The 17,622-nt window shown below is 46.8% G+C and overlaps 1 protein-coding gene across 1 annotated transcript in view; it reads left to right on the top strand.

Annotated features, from left to right (window-relative positions):
• Window positions 1-16,862, top strand: part of LOC136005367 (ubiquitin-conjugating enzyme E2 R2) — a 55,139-nt gene extending 38,277 nt beyond the window's left edge. The window contains exons 2-5 of the mRNA XM_065662780.1: window positions 4,588-4,674; window positions 7,643-7,740; window positions 11,736-11,870; window positions 13,832-16,862. Coding sequence (XP_065518852.1) covers window positions 4,588-4,674; window positions 7,643-7,740; window positions 11,736-11,870; window positions 13,832-14,051 — 540 coding nt within the window. The 3' untranslated portion in view covers window positions 14,052-16,862. The remainder of the gene's footprint in view (window positions 1-4,587; window positions 4,675-7,642; window positions 7,741-11,735; window positions 11,871-13,831) is intronic.
• The last annotated feature ends 760 nt before the right edge of the window (window positions 16,863-17,622 follow it).

Genomic DNA, 17,622 nt, shown 5'->3' with positions numbered 1-17,622 from the left:
GTGGTCTAACCCCATGGCCTTTCTGCAGTGTGCAGATAGGATGGATTCACCATTCTTACCCTTGCTGCCTAAAAATACAGGATTTGTCATCTTGAGAGAAATAGAAGAAATCAGTGTCAGACTACAGAGGTGTTGTATAGAGCTAGGCTGGAATAAATACCAAGTTTCTAGACAGCTGAAGCTAGGTGGGAGTCCTGCCTGCATTAGTGCTCCCCACTGAGAGGGAGATGGTATTAATATGATATTAGTCATAGAATCAACTAGGTTGGAAAAGATCTGTAAGATCATGAAGTCCAACCATTACCCCAGCACTGCCAAGCCTACCATTTAAACCATGTCCCCAGGGGCCACATCTGCATGTCTTTTAAATACCTCCAAGGGATGATGACTCTACCACTGCCCTGGGCAGCCTGTTTCATGGCCTGAGTAGTTTTTCAGTGAAGAAATTTTCCCAGATATCCAATCTAAACTGCCCCTGGCACAGCCTGAGGCCATTTCCTCTTGTCCTGTCATTTTTTATTTGGAGAAGAGACTGCCCCCCACCTCACTCCATCCTCCTTTCAGGCAGTTGTAGAGAGTGATAAGGTCCCCCTGAGCCTTCTCCATACTAAACAGCCCCAGGTCCCTCAGCCGTTCCTCATCACACTTGTGCTCCAGGCCCTGCACCAGTTCTTTTGCCTTTCTCTGGCCCCGCTCCAGCCCCTCAATGTCTCTCTTGTAGTGAGGGGCCCAGAACTGAATGCAGGATTCGAGATGCAGCCTCACCAGTGCCCAGTGCAGGGGGATGATCACTGCCCTGGCCCTGCTGCCACACTATTGCTGGTACAGGCCAGGATGCTGTTGGCTCCTTGGCTGCCTGGGCACAAGCTGCTCATGTTCAGCTCCATCCGTCATCACCCATAGGTCTTTTTGTTTGAGCGGCTTTCCAGCCACTCTTCCCCAAGCTTGGAGTGTTGTACGGGGTTGTTGTGGCCCAAGTGTAAGTGTAGGGTCAAATGCATAGGCATGATCTCCATAAATAACGTCACTGTAGTAATTATTCAGAGAAACTGAACTGGGAATTAAAGTCAGTGTCTGGTAGAAACATTAGGTTTGTATTTTCAGTCAAATAACATAGTATCTAGTAAAACTTTATTTTTCTAGTATACATAAATTTCACTATGGCATTACCTCATCTAAATAGAAGAAAAACCTGAAGTGTTAGTTACTAATGAGGATGCATGAACCAAGGCAATAAAATAGGAAACAAAGTGATCATGCTGGTTGCAGTATTCTTAAAATACGTGTCGTGATGTAGCTTAGCGATTGAAGTTCTCATGCAGTAGTGTAAACGCCTGTAAGGGCTGAAAATTCTGCCAGGCTACTCTATTCAGTGTAACATCAGAGGAGTTTATTTTTTTTTATGGACTATAAGTCTGCCTAGTTCATAAATTGATGATGGGGGAAATGGGTTGATGATTATGGTCACCACCTTCTTGGCTGTTGACTGTGTTTGGTGGTGTCAAAAGAGCCATGATGAGCAGGCAGCTAAAATCAGCACACTGAAATAGGATTATTTCTGTTCAGTTTAAGCTCAGCTAGAGTTGTCAATCACATAGTAAATGCTGTAATGGTTGGGTACTTGTAGGTGGGGAGCTGAGCTGCATCATTAGTCCTACTAAATTAGTTTGGCTGTAACTGAGCTAACAACAAGCTGCCCTAAAACTGCCACTGTTTGGAACCCAGCAGCCTGGCTGAACTTATCAGAAATAAGCTCAGATGCTGATATATGCCTTACATCAGTGAAACTGTAGGGAGGAAACCTTCCTGTGAGCTCTATTTAAAAATAAGTTTATTGCCTAATTCGGTCTTTTTGTCTCTTAACATGCTTAGAATTGGGCTTTTAGTGAAAAAATAAATAAATAAATGACCTGGAGTCATGGCTGTTGATGCATCTTCGCAAGCAGTCTTGCAGCTTGTCTTGGAAATTCTTAGCTTGCTTAGCCCACTCAGAAACTCAAATAGCGTTCAGTGAGAGTAGAGTGGGTTTACATAATTTCCTATGATTTCTCTTACAGAAGAGATGCAAAGTAACTCTATAGGACCTGTTTGTAATGCCCAGAAAAAGTGTTTGGTTTCACTTTCCAGATTCTGGATGGTCTCAGTGTAGGGACTTGAAAGTGATGTATGTTTGGGTTTCTGTTTGGAGAAAATCCCTGCCTGTAATGTGGAGTTTCCTAGTTTGGTGGCTTTTGGTTCTGAAATCAGGTTTGTGGAGAAGCTGCTCTTGCTTTATCCTCCAGTACAGCGTCTCAATATACTAAACTCAGGCTAGTAAGAAATGGCTTATTGACAAGCAATGTGACTGGTTTCTCTAGATATGGAAGAGGTTACAGGCAGACTTGGCTCTTGGCTGCCTCCACATGAGAAGAAGATTTAATTTCTCTACAGATGCACTTTCTGGCCCCAAAGATCAAGAGGCATCCTTCACATCAGCTTTATTTAATTCTGTAATGATTGTTATTGCAGGCAGATAGCCCTTTTCCTTTAAACAGTTGTGGCTACAAAACAGGATTTGGAAGTTTGAAACACTCTTCTGGAATATACAGCTTCTGCAGGAGTCTACATCACACAGAGGCCATAACTGGTGCTCTGGGCTCAGCTTTTGCAGTGGTCTTACTGAGGTGAAACTCTCAGGGTTAGGCAGTTTGAGAGCAGGGGGTTTTTACTGAGACGGATGAGGCCTGCACCCTCAGCTCCTTGGCCACATGTGGGATGCAAACATGGTAATGCTGGCACACTACTGTCAGTGTGCTTTATTGGTCACCTAGAAACTATACCTGTGTAGAAGACAGAAAGGTTCTGCCAAGAAGTCGTGTAGCTAGCTCAGCCTGAGTTTTGTTGCATTTTTGATCTCCGTCCTTGGGCTGTTTCATGTCTTGGATCTCATAAAACTGCACGTAAGCACAAGAATGGGTTTTCTTGGGAAAATCCCAGGGATCAGTAGGAGTCTGCAGCTACATGATGCAAGTGCTTGAGCTGAAGTGAATCTACTCTGCCCTTGGTAAACCTCTGTTCTGCTCCCTGTGCAGGGTAGCATGTTGTAGAGCCAGGCATGTCCTTGCTGCAGCAACTGCTCTCTTTGGAGGCAGTGTGGTAACAAGAGACATTCTCTTGCTCTTCTGGGAGGAATGCTGTTCATGTAACTGACCTTAGGCTGTGGGCTAGGATTGTTTAAGCAGATCATAAATCTTGTGGTTTCGAGTATGCCATGGCAAATGACTGCAGGGTGAAGACTCAGTGCTGCTGTAACATACCCACATACAGTCAGTATCATGAGCAGGCATGTACAGAAAGTAAAGCCACATGAGCTGCTGAATTTGTTTCGTAAAGATGAACAGAAAACCTTTCTTTTCTTGGCTACCTGGCCCTCTGGCTCCATAAAACCTGGATTGCACGCAAAGGCATGTACTGATCTATAAGTGAAACTGTAGCCAGGTGGCTCCAGTAATCCTGTTTGTTTGCTTGCCTGTTTCTGGGAATAAAACTTCCCGTGGCTGTTGAACAGGGGCAGCGCACCCCTGGTCCGGGTGGCACGGTTGGATGCTTAAGTGGAAGGGGTTGGCCTGGGGTTCTCCTCTCATCACATGCACCTTGCGTTTGGGATCTCTTCTCTCATTCTCAGTCACATGTGAGCCTGGCTGTGGTGCAGGGGCCAGGAGATGCCTCGCTGGAGATCCTACACTAGACTGGTAGTGGGATTTTCTTGGAAGGCTGAGCAGTGCCAAGGGAAGCGTTTGTGCTCCACAGTGCAACAAGCAGCATGCAAGTCCCCATTAGTCCAGATACAGACCTTTTTTTCTGCTGTCTGGCGTTTCTGACTACTGTGAATGGCAGGATGGCACAGAGAAGTTAATACCCAGTGCTGGGATCTCTGCAGTCTTCCCACAACTAACTTTGTCTTGCCCTACAGCTGGCTGCTGACCACTGGAAAGTGATGTTTGCTGTCATTGCCCATCAATATTTGGTTCATCAGTTTGGTTGCAGTGATTTATTAAACAGAGATGGTATTCAGACTTTGGAAATACTTGTGGTGGCATAAAATGTAGTATTGTGACCATGGGTAGGTGGACCAGCTCAGCTTTCACAGAAGACAGGCAAAAACCCCAAAGTCCTTTGCAGTGGCAAATGTAAAACAGGTCTGTTCACCTTGGCAAATACTTTTAGCCTGCTTCTGAACCCATAAAGACAGCAGTAGTATCTTGAGTAGCAGCTTTTCAAATCCATTTAACCCTGTTTAACAGCAATTGTTGAATAGATCCTCTTGAATTAGGATGTGGTAGATGTCCTTTGGCTTGTTTTCTGAGCATTAACCAGCCCAGGTCAGTCCATTTAGGTTTTTCTTGTTCAGTTAGTGTTTTGATAGTAAGAAATAAATGTAGTTATACTGTGGGGTCATATGAGCACTGTTTATAAAGTGAGCAATTTAATAGCCTTAACTGAAATTTGTTTTTTCCAAGTTTTCACTGTAATTGTTGCTTGTTTATCTTTTTTGTTTGTTTGTTTTACTTGTTCTGTTTCTGAACTAAAATATTTTGCTTTTTCCAGGCTCACATTAAATTTCCCATTGACTATCCATACTCACCACCTACCTTCAGATTCCTGACCAAAATGTGGCACCCCAACATTTATGAGGTAAGGTGCTTTTTAAGCAACTTTTTCTCAAGCATGTGAGAAGGCTTTCTACTTCCTTAAGCTTTTGGAAGTATTGAAGGTACTAAATGTCTGTAGCCATAACTGAAGTGGTTAACATCAACTAAAGCTGACGTTACGTCAGCCTCGTGGCTGGGCAGTTTAATCTAAATGTTGTAGGAAATGCTGTTCTTGGAGGTAGGGATGGAGCCATTCTCATACCTGCAGCAGGCAGACCCAGCTGAAGTGCCATGTCATTAGCATTGGCAATTTTATGGGTGCTTAAGTGAGTCATCTGGCAGTCTTCTGACTTGAGTTTTGGACTCGGCATGTAGCCAAGGATGGTGTTTCTCTTTAAGGCTCTATTTCAGTTACATGAGAGTTGATCTTTAAATAAAGATAACTTTGAGACCTGCAGATCCATCCTGTGGATGTTGATTGTGAATCCAGAAATTCTCATGCAGGAGGTGAGTGGGAAATGGTTACCAAACTGGTATGTAAAAAATGAGTCTTGGAAAGGACCTCTTCCAGTCCTGGTGGGAAAGATGAAAAATTGGCTCTAGAAACAACTGAAGGTAGGAGGAGAAACTCACCCAAAACTTGCTGGGTGTAGTTTGGGGTTACTCTTCAAATACTCCAGCTCTCGGCTTTATATTCGTAGCAGTATTTCTTGGAGCTGAGGGAATCTGAAGCAGCTTGCAGACTGTTTTGGAAACAACATTTAAGCAACAAAGATGAAGCGCAGGGATAACTCCAGATGAAACTGAGACTAAATCAGCAAAGGGCTTGAGGTTTGAAGGTTTTTCAGGAGGGGGAAATAATCCTTTTCAGTGTAAGGAAGATGAAAGAAAGTAGCAGTTGACAGAACCTGCGGGTGTTTCTAGATGGAGAGATTGGGGCTGATGTTCCAGTTCTTAGCAATGAGACTTGAGAAACTTGAGTGTCTTCCCCATCTTCAGTTTAATTAGGTCATCTAGCTGAATTTTGGTAAAACTGCATTGACCACACTGATCCCTAAAACTCTATGCTGATCTCATTGGGCCCCATGACACTTTTACCCTTCCGGATTCTAATGCAGTGCTGTCCTGCTTGAAGTCCCAAACACGTAATGTTGGTTGATGCAAGAGAGAAACTTCTTGCATCCTTGCTTCTGTTTCTGCTTTCGTATTGCCAAATAGTTGCTCGTCCGCATGCTGCTGACCTGATTGCTTTGAGAGACTTCCCCAAGTGCTGTGATGTTTTCTTCTGGTTACCAGCACTGTATTATCCCAGGAGATGGATAAAGGAAAAAACTCTGTAAATTCATGGAAATCAGTAAAACCAGCATTGGCTGTGAACATAGTCTTGACATTAGTAAGGTTACCTTCACCTTAAAATTATATTAAAGAATATCTTTAGATTGCACAAGCCCGCTGGAGTCACAAAAAGGAAACTGCCTTGTTAGGGCAAACTGTTCCAGCAACATAAGTGCAAGCTTGGTTATTCAGCAGCTCCAGGTAATATGTTGCTGTGTGTAATTGTGTTCCTGACAAAGCCTGCTTCAAAGTAAGAGCTTGCTGGGTTAGCATACCTGGCAGGGTTAGCGAGCCACTGAAATCTGGATACTGATCACAAGCCTCCAACACTGAAGAAGGATATCATCTGGCTATAAAACAAGTGTCATTGTTTGTTCAAGGTGAGTTGAAATGTTTGTGAAGCCCTTCATGTGAGCTGCTGCTATCTGTAGGTGTGATCACTGGCTCAGGCTCAAAGGCATGGATGCTATCCCTGTGAGCAGTACTAATTTGTGCTCTGGCTCCTGTGTGTTGAGCAGCTTTGGAGGGTTGTCAGGATGTATCTGAGACTAGACGCATGGGGAGCTGCTGCTTGCAATCTTGAACAGAACTGATCCTCTGTCATCAACCTGTGCCTTGGATCAGGGTGACAGGGACAGCATGAGTGCTGCCTCTGCTGAGGCTGCGCCACCTGAAGGTGTGGGGCTGTCTCTAGGAACTTGTAAGTCATCTCACCAGCCAGGAAGCCAGAGGTGCCAACATTTGCTAGCTGCCCTTGGGCCCTTTCTGCACATTCACCCCATCCTTACATAAGACCTTGGGATCTCATGAGTCCCTGGAGTCAACTTTGGTGGGGAGTATCAGCTGTGGTGAAAAGCGCAATAGCACTCCTATAAAGTAATTGTGTCAGGGTGATGTTGCTTATGGAGAATTGGTTTTACAGGCTTCCTAAAGTGTTTATAAATGGTAGCTTATGAAGCTTTAAGTCTATATTTGGTCTATGACACCGGTGAGTAAAACACAGATTGAGGATTATGTGGCTGTGTGACTTCCATATGCTGACAGAATATTCTTCCTCTTGCATGCTGGAAGGCATTTTCAGTGAAACCTTCAGAGAGCATCCCCTGCTTTTTTCTCCTGCTATTTCAAGCAGCTGTGTCCTAGGGGAGCAGTGTAAGCCTGCCCTGCGCTGTCTGTTCAACCTTCTTGTGTCCTGGGAGGACCATTGTTTTGATACCTGAGCTAGTATAGAGAGTGCTAAACCCTTCAATTCAAAAATTCCTGTAGCTAACTTGATACCACTGGGAACAAGAAATTTTTTTAACCCTGCTTTGGGTCTCCTGTGGCTAAAGTTCATGTCTGTCACTGTGACAGTACATTCTGTCTCAAGACCAATTCAGTTTTGTGTGATTTTATTACTGTTTTTCTTGCTCTGCTGCTTTTGTTAAACCTTTTGACTTGAGATTGCTTTGTACCAATTTGCAGGCTAACCCTGCTTAGCAAGGGAAACTTTAGAGCCTATAGGTAGAATAGACCCAGGAAGAATTGAGAACCATTTCCAGTTCTTGCACATTTTCACTGGTACATGGGGTGTTCCTATCAACAAGGTTAAACTGCTCAGAACACAGAGTGGTGGAGTTGTCATCAGACCTCTGCCTCAAACCAGGTGGTTCTCAACTTCTGTTTCTGTTTTGCAGAATGGAGATGTATGTATTTCAATTCTTCACCCACCTGTAGATGATCCACAAAGTGGAGAGCTGCCATCTGAGAGGTGGAACCCTACCCAAAATGTCAGGTAACTGTGAATTGCATGTACAACAGTGACCTCAAAGGCCTATCATCTCTCTCCAAGACTAAGGCTTGTATTGAGATGTGTTTGGAAGGGAATTTGGGGATTTTAGGGCTTGATTTAAATGGGAACCAGACTTATTAAGCTGTCTGAAGATACTGGAGTGCAGTGTGTCCTGATACTGGGCTAACAGTGTGGAGCCTTCTGTCCTGTTCACAGGGTTTCATGCTCTTCAAGCAGTTCTCCAATATCCTAGCCTTTCCCAGTCTGTGTTATTCTACACTTACGGATTTCAAACTCCTCCAAGATACCAGTAGTGGAAAAGAGTATTCAGACCCAGTAGGAGTAACTTTGTGCATAAATCTGCCTACTGGGCATAAATTTGCCTTGCAGCATTTGTCTCCTGTCCTGCAGTGTGGTATCTTGAACAGTTAGCCAGGTAGTTTTCTTCCTGTCAAAAAGAAATGAAGGATCACTAAGTACCAGAGGCATTCAAGGCTAACCCTCTCCATGCTTTGAAAACCAGCTGAATTTAATTCCCATTGCAAGACACTGCCATAAAGAACTGATTAGGTGACAAGCCTTAACTCATAGTTAGGGGACAGCTCTGGGCATTAATTACTCAATATTGCACACAGTTTGAACATTTCTTTATATACAGCCCTAAAAATTGACATGCAACTTCTTATAGTGCTAGTTCTGACTTCTACTTTCCATTACCATGTTGCAGTTTTTTAGTGCTTACTCCATTGGAACATGTAGGGCTTAAGGGTGACATCTGGGGAGCAAACATTTCTCAGATCGATCAACTAGCGGAAATAAGCCTTGTTCTTAACTGCTACCCTGCTACCAGCATCACCTGTTGGGCTGAGTGCTGATAGCAACAAATCCTGCTGGGCTCCCATCTGGCTTTGCACAGCTCCAGTGTTAGACAGAAAGCAGCAGGGCTGAATGTGTGGAAGGGGAGCATGCTTGTAACGAGCTGGCTGTGTCACTGAGGGCTTCTCTTCAGCTGCTTAGTGTTGTAAATCCTGCTGAGTATTGACCATTTACTGCAGATGACTGTGGTTGAGGGGGAATATCATCCTTCAGCTTCGAGAGCACCTTTGCTTCCACCTCTGCGATGTCAAACATGCTCATTAATTTCTTTAAACACAGTTAATACGGACTTTCCCATCACTCAGAGGTAGATGAGGCAGGCGTAAGTAAATATGGCAAACATCCAGCAAGATGTAAAGGAATGCAGCCATGATCTGTGACAGAGAATACCGCTTTTCTTGCGTCCTGAAGCCAGTGAAGCTGAGGAGTTGGTGGCAGGATTTAGAATTGAGGTTCTCTGTTCCTTTTATTTGCCCTTCTTCGTATGTCCCCTGTCTCCCCTCTGTCCTTTGAGGTGCACAGGCCAGAACAGAGCATACTCTTCAGGATGTTGGTACATCTGTATCTTGTCAGGATAGGTGATGTCCTGTCTCACTATTGCCTTGTTTCCTGAGGGTGCCCATTTTGGCTTTTTTTGGCTGAGATCTGGATGGTTCCTGCAACCAGCTCAATGCGCTAACACAACTGTCAGTACAGCCTAAGCCAAAACTGCTTTATACTGGAGAGAAAAAACATGCCTGGACAAATCTATACCTACCTCTAGAGGTGGCTCTGAGAGGCTGCAACATGGGTAGCAGCTGGAATAAAAGAACATCCTTTTCCAGCAAGGTATGTTAAAGGATGTACTTGGGAAGACCAGTCTGTGCTGGTTTTGATGAAATTCAGTATCCGTTTTCAATGAAATTCATCTGTGTCTAAGCCTTTTGTTGATACATGGAGAGGAAAAAAACATGTAACAGGTCTGTTTCCTTGAGCCTCTACCATCTGGAGGCAGCAGCCAGCAAAGGGGTGCAGAGGGACTCACTCTGAAGACAACAGCTCTGTAAACACTTAAAAGAGCTTGCTGTTCCCCAGGATGGGGTGGGGGATGCAAGAAAGCAGGAGGCAGGCTTGAAATCCCCACTTGTCATGCGATCAGCTTTCATGAAATAACATGCTAGAATAACCTCACCTGAGAGATTCCTGACAGTATTGCAGAGGGTCAGCCTGTACCCAGTCCACCTGATGCTGAGGATGTTTTCAGCTGAACCTTTTTGTGGTTTTGGTCCTGCCAGATCCTAACGGGATCCATTCCCATTACTGTACCTTGTTCACCTTTTACCCACAATAGCAGGGTTTGAGTTAGAGCTCAAACCCTGTTCAGCTCTTAAGGTATCCAGTGATGAAGCTGATCTAATGTGCTGGTCAGGGATGAGGAGTGCAATGTGTAATAAATAGTTGCCTTGGTGTATTTAATTAGCTTTTCAGTGACTTTGGGGGACTGCAATGCAAACTGGCTTCTCCTCAGTTTGTTGGTAGAAGGTGTGGTAGAGCAGATGCTAAATCCAGATAGGAATTCCTGCCCTCAGTCTCCCCTAGACTTCACTTGCTTTACAGTAAATCTGCTACAGTGATGCTTGAGCTTACATGGTGCCTTTACAGCCTGTTTGCTAAGAATCGAAGGATTTTAAATGAACTCTTGAGACAAAGTAGAAGATGGTTTCAATTCTGCCCATCATTCCAGTCTGACCAGTTTTTTTCCAGAGCTGCTGTTTTCTTTTCCTACTGAATTATAACATTTGGAAAGTAAATTGTGTAAGACTCTCCTGATAGCTGTGCTGAGCAGCCTGGCCAGACACAAGTGTCTAGTTTCAAAACCTTTCAAGAAACTCAGCATCCAAATGACCAAGCATTTCCTGGATATATGATCTGGTAGATCTGCTCAGCACATGCTGCTCTTAATGTGCCACTAAATCCATGCAAGTACAGGAGGGCCTCTAGTCTACTTTAATCAAGTTCTGCAAAGCAGAACTGTAGTTCAAGACATACTCCTCATCTCTTGTTCTTCCCTTCTATTTAGTTCTAGAGCTGTTGACAGCAGAACCACTTCGGACATGGTGAAGTTGTTGTGGTGGTAGCTACAGCCAGATAGCTGGGTGTGCAGAGCCACCTGATGGGACTCACAGAGTTTTGTGCTGGTTGTGGCAATGTGTGAGCAGTGAAGGGTTGGCTCTCCGAAGTGCAAAAGGTTGTAGGAGATGCATGAGAAGGGGCTGGGTGAGGGAGGTGGTGTTTGCCCCAGTAAATACCAGCAGGGCAGTCAGCAGCTCTGTGCTGCTCTAGACATGGAGGGAGGCAGTCTGCCTGCCAGGGGTTGTGTGAATGGCTTCTTCTGGCTTTGCTGAGTACCTGCAACTGAATCCTGCTGGGCCCTGGGCAGCTTGCCTGGATACTGAGAAACAACTGCACAGTCTTCCCCTTGTTGTGCTTGAGTGCTGTTACAGCAGCCTTAGGGGCTGACCATTCATGGTGGTGTGGACATGCTGCACTCTGGTGTGATCCTGACTTTGCCTCCTTCCCTGTCACAGGCACAGACATGGTGGTTTGTAGTCAGATGAGATCACAGAATCACAGAAGCACTCCAAGTTGCAACTCCCTGCCACGGGCAGGGACCCCTTCCACTAGAGCAGCTTACTCCAAGCCCCTGTGTCCAACCTGGCCTTGAACACTGCCAGGGATGGGGCAGCCACAGCTTCTCTGGGCAACCTGTGCCAGCACCTCAGCACCCTCACAGGGAAGAGCTTCTTCCTGATGTCTAATCTCAGTCTCCCCTCTGCCAGTTTAAAGCCATTCCCCCTTGTCCTGTCACTAGATGCCAGTGTAAAAAGTCCCTCTCCAGATTTCTTGTAGGCCCCCTTTAGGTACTGAAAGGCTGCTGTAAGATCCTTGGAGTTTGTGTTGTGTCACTGTTCCTATGCCAGGATCTGAAGTTTGTGCGTATCTGCTCCCACTTCAGATATTATCCTTAAATTATCCTTAGCTTAAGATAAGACATAAAACAAGTTCCTGACCTAAAGAAGTTGTCGGCGTCCAGAACCAGCGAATGTGTTAATTCTGACTGCTGTTGTGGTTACCTTTTTCAGGACTATCTTACTGAGTGTAATCTCTTTGCTTAATGAGCCCAACACGTTCTCTCCTGCCAATGTGGATGCGTCAGTCATGTTCAGGAAATGGAGGGACAGTAAAGGAAAAGACAAGGAGTACGCTGAAATCATAAGGTAAGCTTTGTCATTTTTTGATGCCACCAGCCTCTGGCTTTGAATCCTGTAAAACAGGCTGCTTGCAGAATTTGCTGAAACCAGCTTCTCGCTGTGGTTGTTTCTCTGGAAATGAATTCTATCATCGTATTCCAAGTCCATGCTTCTGGTCCCTCTAGGATTCCCAGCACACAGGAGCAGCATAAACTTCTGGAGCAGAAGGACTGGGCTGATCAGTCTGAATTCTTTTTTCATGCTAATCAGGCACAATGCTCTGCAAAACCTATTGGCTGCTTGTAAATCCCAGTTGAAGTCCCTGCTTGCCTTTGAGCACTGCCTGCATTGCTTGGGATGTGATTCAAACTGACTGCATCCTACTAAGTGTGTGCTTAATGCACTCATGAATCATAATCTTGTCCCTCCAATTCGAAGGCGTATCAGTGGGATTTGGCAAGTGCTTGCAAAGCTGGGTTTGATTAGCTGGAAGCACTGTTCAGTCTTGACTGGCCTTTGCTGAGAAGTTCATGGTTCATCAGGTGCTGTAGGGAGATGATGTAAACTTGAGCCAGGTTGCTGTGGAGCAGTGGATGGGCAGCCCATACTGCAGTGGGACTGGGCAAGAGCACATCTGCACTGACTTCACAGAATCACAGAATCCCAAGGGTTGGAAGGGACCTAAAAAGATCATCTAGTCCAACCCCCCTGCAAGAGCAGGGTAACCTACAGTACATCACACAGGAACTTGTCCAGGCGGGCCTTGAATATCTCCAGTGTAGGAGACTCCACAACCCCCCTGGGCAACCTGTTCCAGTGCTCTGTCACTCTTACAGTAAAGAAGTTCTTCCTGATGTTAACGTGGAACTTCCTATGTTCCAGTTTACACCCATTGCCCCTTGTCCTATCACTGGATATCACTGAAAAAAGCCTAGCTCCATCATCCTGACACCTACCCTTTACATATTTGTAAACACTGATGAGGTCACCCCTCAGTCTCCTCTTTTCCAAGCTAAAGAGACCCAGCTCCCTCAGCCTCTCCTCATAAGGGAGATGTTCCACTCCCTTAATCATCTCTGTGGCTCTGCGCTGGACTCCTTCAAGCAATTCCCTGTCCTTCTTGAACAGAGGGGCCCAGAACTGGACGCAATATTCCAGATGCGGCCTCACCAATGCTGAGTAGAGGGGGAGGAGAACCTCTCTTGACCTACTAACCACTCCCTTTCTAATGCACCCTAAGATGCCATTTGCCTTCTTGGCCGCAAGCTGAACATGCAGGATATACCCCTGGCTGGAGCTGTGTGTGGCAGTCAGTGTGCTGAGAGCCTCGCTAGGAGGTTATCTTTGCCTCCAGTGCCCTTGGCTTCAGCAGAGCTGGATGTAATCCATCAGCAGGGTATGGGAGACCGTGCGGGGTGAAGGGACAGGCTGCCATCTGCTCCTCACCTTGACGGTCCCCCATAGCCCAAGTGCTATGGCCCAAGCCAGAGCCTGTCCTGAGGCAAGAGGAAACACTTGTCTTCTGCCAGCCCCAGCAGCACCAGGGCCACGGCAGCAGCCCAGAGTGCAGCCACGTGCTCCGAATGCTGTTACCGTCCCGTGGGAGCTCAGAGCTGGGAGATGGCTGCAGGAATCGCAGTTCGGAGCATGCTGGGGTAGAGTCAATAAATCATCACGGGAAATCCCTGACCATCCCTTCCATAGCAGATGTGGTGTAATTTGCTCTGAGCTCTGCCGGAGGTCTCTGTTGCGGAGTCCTGTAGGATAACTGATTTTGTGTGTTGCTGGGCACGTGTGTGCTGCAGACACCCCTGGAGCACTCCCAAACCCGCAGCTGCAGGAGCTGTATCTGTTCCTGGTGCTGTTTGTGATGCTTCAGCCAAACATCAGCTCTGCTGACGCTGAGGTGCCAGGAGGGCTGGGGCTGGCAGGGACCGAGCCGCACTGGCATGCGGCCCTGCTCACTCTGTGCATCCTTCTCGCTGCAGGAAACAGGTTTTGGCCACCAAAGCTGAGGCAGAGAAGGATGGCGTGAAGGTCCCCACTACGCTGGCAGAGTACTGCATCAAAACTAAAGTGCCTTCCAATGACAACAGTTCGGATTTGCTTTACGACGACTTGTACGACGACGACATTGACGACGAAGATGAAGAGGAGGAGGATGCCGACTGTTACGATGATGATGATTCTGGCAACGAGGAGTCGTGACCTGCTCCCCCGGTGTCCCTGTACTGCCCTGCCGACTCAGGCCAGAAGGGAGCAGCGGTAACATAGCAGCAGTCCAGCAAAAAAGTGGGGGGGGAGGGCCAAAAGAAAAAAAAACAAACTCTTGTCTCCTGCTGTCTCCCGTTGTATGGATCTGTTTGCTCCTTTTTTATGGACCTCTTAGAGACCCTCCACAGAATGTCTGAATTCTTGCATTCTTAGCCCTTTTATCACTGTATTACGATTTCTTTTTGAAAAAAAGAAAAGAAAAAAAAAAACCCTTTTCACTTCTCTACGAAACAGCTCACAGCGAAAACAGGTTTGCTCGCCTTTAGGTTCTTGAGTTGCAGTCTTGCATTGAGATGTTTAATGTATTTAAAGCTGGAATAAACCCACTGGAAGCTGGGTTGGTTTTTTCATTCTTTTCTGGGGGAGCTCAAGTGCTGCATTTACTGGGGAATTAAAAACAAAACAAGATCCACATAAAGCAAATTGCCAAGGTTTAGCTGCTCCATTTACAATAATAGTGTGTGTACATTCGTTTAGCCTTGTGGTGGTGGCTTTTCCTTTATAAGGTGTGGGGCGGAGAGTGTAAAGCTACTGTGTCTAGCTTGATGGGGTATCACTGAAAGGTACAGTATTCCTTTTCCAGCCTGCTCAAGATAGGAAATAGCTGGTCCCTGGAGCCCCAGAGGGCACAATCAGCTTTGTCTCTGAAAAAGGCTTTTGATAGGAACCCTAAAATAAACACTTAACACTTCATGTCTGTACAGCTGAGCCCTGGGTTGCTATTTATTTTATGTTTTATTCTCTTTCAGACTAGGTCGGGGTTGGGAAAGCTCAGTTTAGCTGTGCTGCTGAGGCCTGCTGGAGCTGCCCCTCTGTGGAGGGAGGAGAACAGATACGCATCACGCTGCCCAGCAGGTCAGCCTTCATCCTCAGCTACTTTTTGGCAGGGGGGGGATACTTATAAACTCCTGCCGCAGTGCTTGCTAGCAGCCCTTGCTTCCTGCAGCCTGTGTCCAGTGTTTGTGGTGTTTATGTAGGTCACACTTTGGTAAATGCAGAGATAAAGAGCTGCCTTTGGTGCCTGCCTGGGGTGGCCAGGCTGCCCCTGTGCCTGCAGAAGCTATGGGGCAGAGGGGATGGATGTGTGCCAGGCTCTCCCCCTGCCTTGGGGGGAGAGCACGGGTGCATGTGTGCAGCCCACCGGAGAGGGGTACACGGTGCTTTCAGGCTGTAATAGAAGGCCAGCGGCAGGGTTAGACAGGCTCTTTCGCAGCATGCTTCAGCCGGTGCACTAAGCTCAGCCTTCTGCATGTTTTTGGGATCTCTTGGCAGAGCTTAGGGGGGGATCCGGCTTGCTCGTGTCTGCAGAACCCTCTTCCCCAGTCACTCAGCACCCTCACCCCTTTGCAGTGTGCTGCTTGTGTTTGCCTGTGGTGCAGTGGCCCCAGTTCACCCTTTGCATGCTCCTCCTGTGCTGAGCCTGCACCTCCAGCAGCAGGGCCGAGGTGCAAGACCCTCCATCAACACAGGTACAGAGGTAGTTTTACCCTGACAGAGCTGCAGGCTCGGGCACTTGCTTCTGCCTCCCCTTGGTGTATCTCAGGGCTTTCAATGGTACGTCACCGGGGTGCTTCGCTGGGAGTAACCTTTGTTCTGTCATCAGCTCCGTGGCCTTGTCCCGGGGGACAAGGAGGAGTGGGATGGGAATGAGCGCTTGGATGGAGAGCAGGAGAGGGCAGCCCTTGGGGTGATGAAGGCTGGTGTGCTCTCTGCAAGTGAGCAGGGCAGATGTGCATCCAGGACACTCCTTGGCTGGGATGTGCTGCAGCAGGGACAGCCCCTGCGGTGACACCTTGTCCCCCAGTGCTCCTGTGACCCTCTGCCTCCAGCCTGCATGTTACCTGGGGAGGCAGCCAGACCCCTCCTGCAGCATCCCGCAGGTGTTGCCCCAGCTCATCCCACTTCCAGCAAGGACAGGCTCGGCCCCTGGTGTTTCTGGTGCTGGAAGAGGGGCTTCCCTGCACCAGTGATGGTGTGGGGCACCCGCAGTCCTGGGGCTGCATGGGGATAGGGACACCACCTTCCATGTTTCGGGTGCTGTTTGGAGGGTGAAGGAGCAGAGTGTGGCTGTGCTCATGGCTTGAAATGAGGATACTGCATCTTTCAGGATTCCCTTTGTACTTTTGACCGTCTTCACTGTATACTCTCCAGTGACTTGTATTTTCAAGCTTGGTGTTGTAAGATGCATTATCATGACTCTACCTTTTTTTAAACTCAAAAGCAAACTATTTTGAGCGCTCCTACATTGAACAGACTGATTTCTCTTTCCTGCTGTCCTGTGCAGTGTCATTGCTTGTTGACTTGCTGGTTTCTTTTTGAGATACAAACTGAAGTATGAGGGTGGGATTTTTTGTTTTGGTTTTTTTTTTTTTTGTTTTGTTTTGTTTTTTGGTTTTTTTTTTAACTATTTAAGAGATTGCAGAAAAAATGTTTACCTGATCTGTGTATTCTGGAGTTTTTATCTTGACCCTTTTCTCCTGTCTTGGCTGATATTAGCGTTTACATTTGCAACTACAGGCCCCTTCAAATGCAGTTTTCAACCATTCTGAAACCAGCAGGGTACACTAGATTTCTAAGTAGTTTTCTTAGGTGAAAGCCCAGATGTTTTTCCTTTTTGTTTTTCTTTTTCTCTTCAGTATAATTTACCAGAAATAATTAACTGATGCATTTTGTGTTGTCTTCCCCTTCAGTAGTTATATTTTGTCTTTTCTGCACATCTGTCTACTAATAAAAATGTGAAATGAAGACATCCCTGGCCTGGTCCTTCACTGTTAATCAAGCTGGTTGGGTTGCGTGGGTTACATAAAAGGCTTAGCTAACATCTGTTCACAGGTTCAGTATCAATGCCATGCACATAATTAGCTGGAAGGTGATGGGCAGATAAAGCTGCTGTTTGACAGATGCTTGCCTAAGCCCCAGACTAAAAGGATGAACTGATTTAGAGAAAGGCTTTCACAACAGGCCTTGGGCTTTGCTGTTGAGAAACCTAAAACCAGCACGAGCACGGTTCAGTGCCTCATGTGCCCGCAGCAAGGGTGCAGGACGTGGGGCAGAGCTGGGGGCAGGAGCTGGGACCTCATCCAGAAGCTTGGCAGAGGAATCAAGGTCACGAGCCCTGCCCCACAGGGAACGCAGTGGGTTCCTGTGAGTTGCATAGGGAAGAGGTTCGTTTTGCAGTGCCGGGCTGCTGCATGAGGGTAAAATTAGCAGGGCACATGTGCGGGAGCTGTGCTTGGCATCGTGTGCGGCACAGCAACCGCTGAGTCAAATGTGGCTGTGGCCCGAGAGCTTTGGGTTCACAGCCACGCTGGGGGAATGGTGGTGGCATTCCAGGAGCCTCGATGTTGGGCAATGGGACTGAGAGGGATGGTGACTGGCGTGTACCTCCTGCCTGGCTGCTCTGTCCAGCAGACATGAGGCAGGACACGCTCTCCAGCCCAGCCTGCACTTCCCGACTGCCCTTTTCTTTGATGGCCAAGTGCCCATGAGCAGCCTTGGCTCTGTG

The sequence above is a fragment of the Lathamus discolor genome, chromosome Z (genome assembly GCF_037157495.1).
Source record: "Lathamus discolor isolate bLatDis1 chromosome Z, bLatDis1.hap1, whole genome shotgun sequence".
Taxonomy (NCBI): Eukaryota; Metazoa; Chordata; class Aves; order Psittaciformes; family Psittacidae; genus Lathamus; species Lathamus discolor.
Note: the sequence above shows the minus strand (reverse complement) of the source record. Positions and strands in the feature narration are given on the sequence as shown.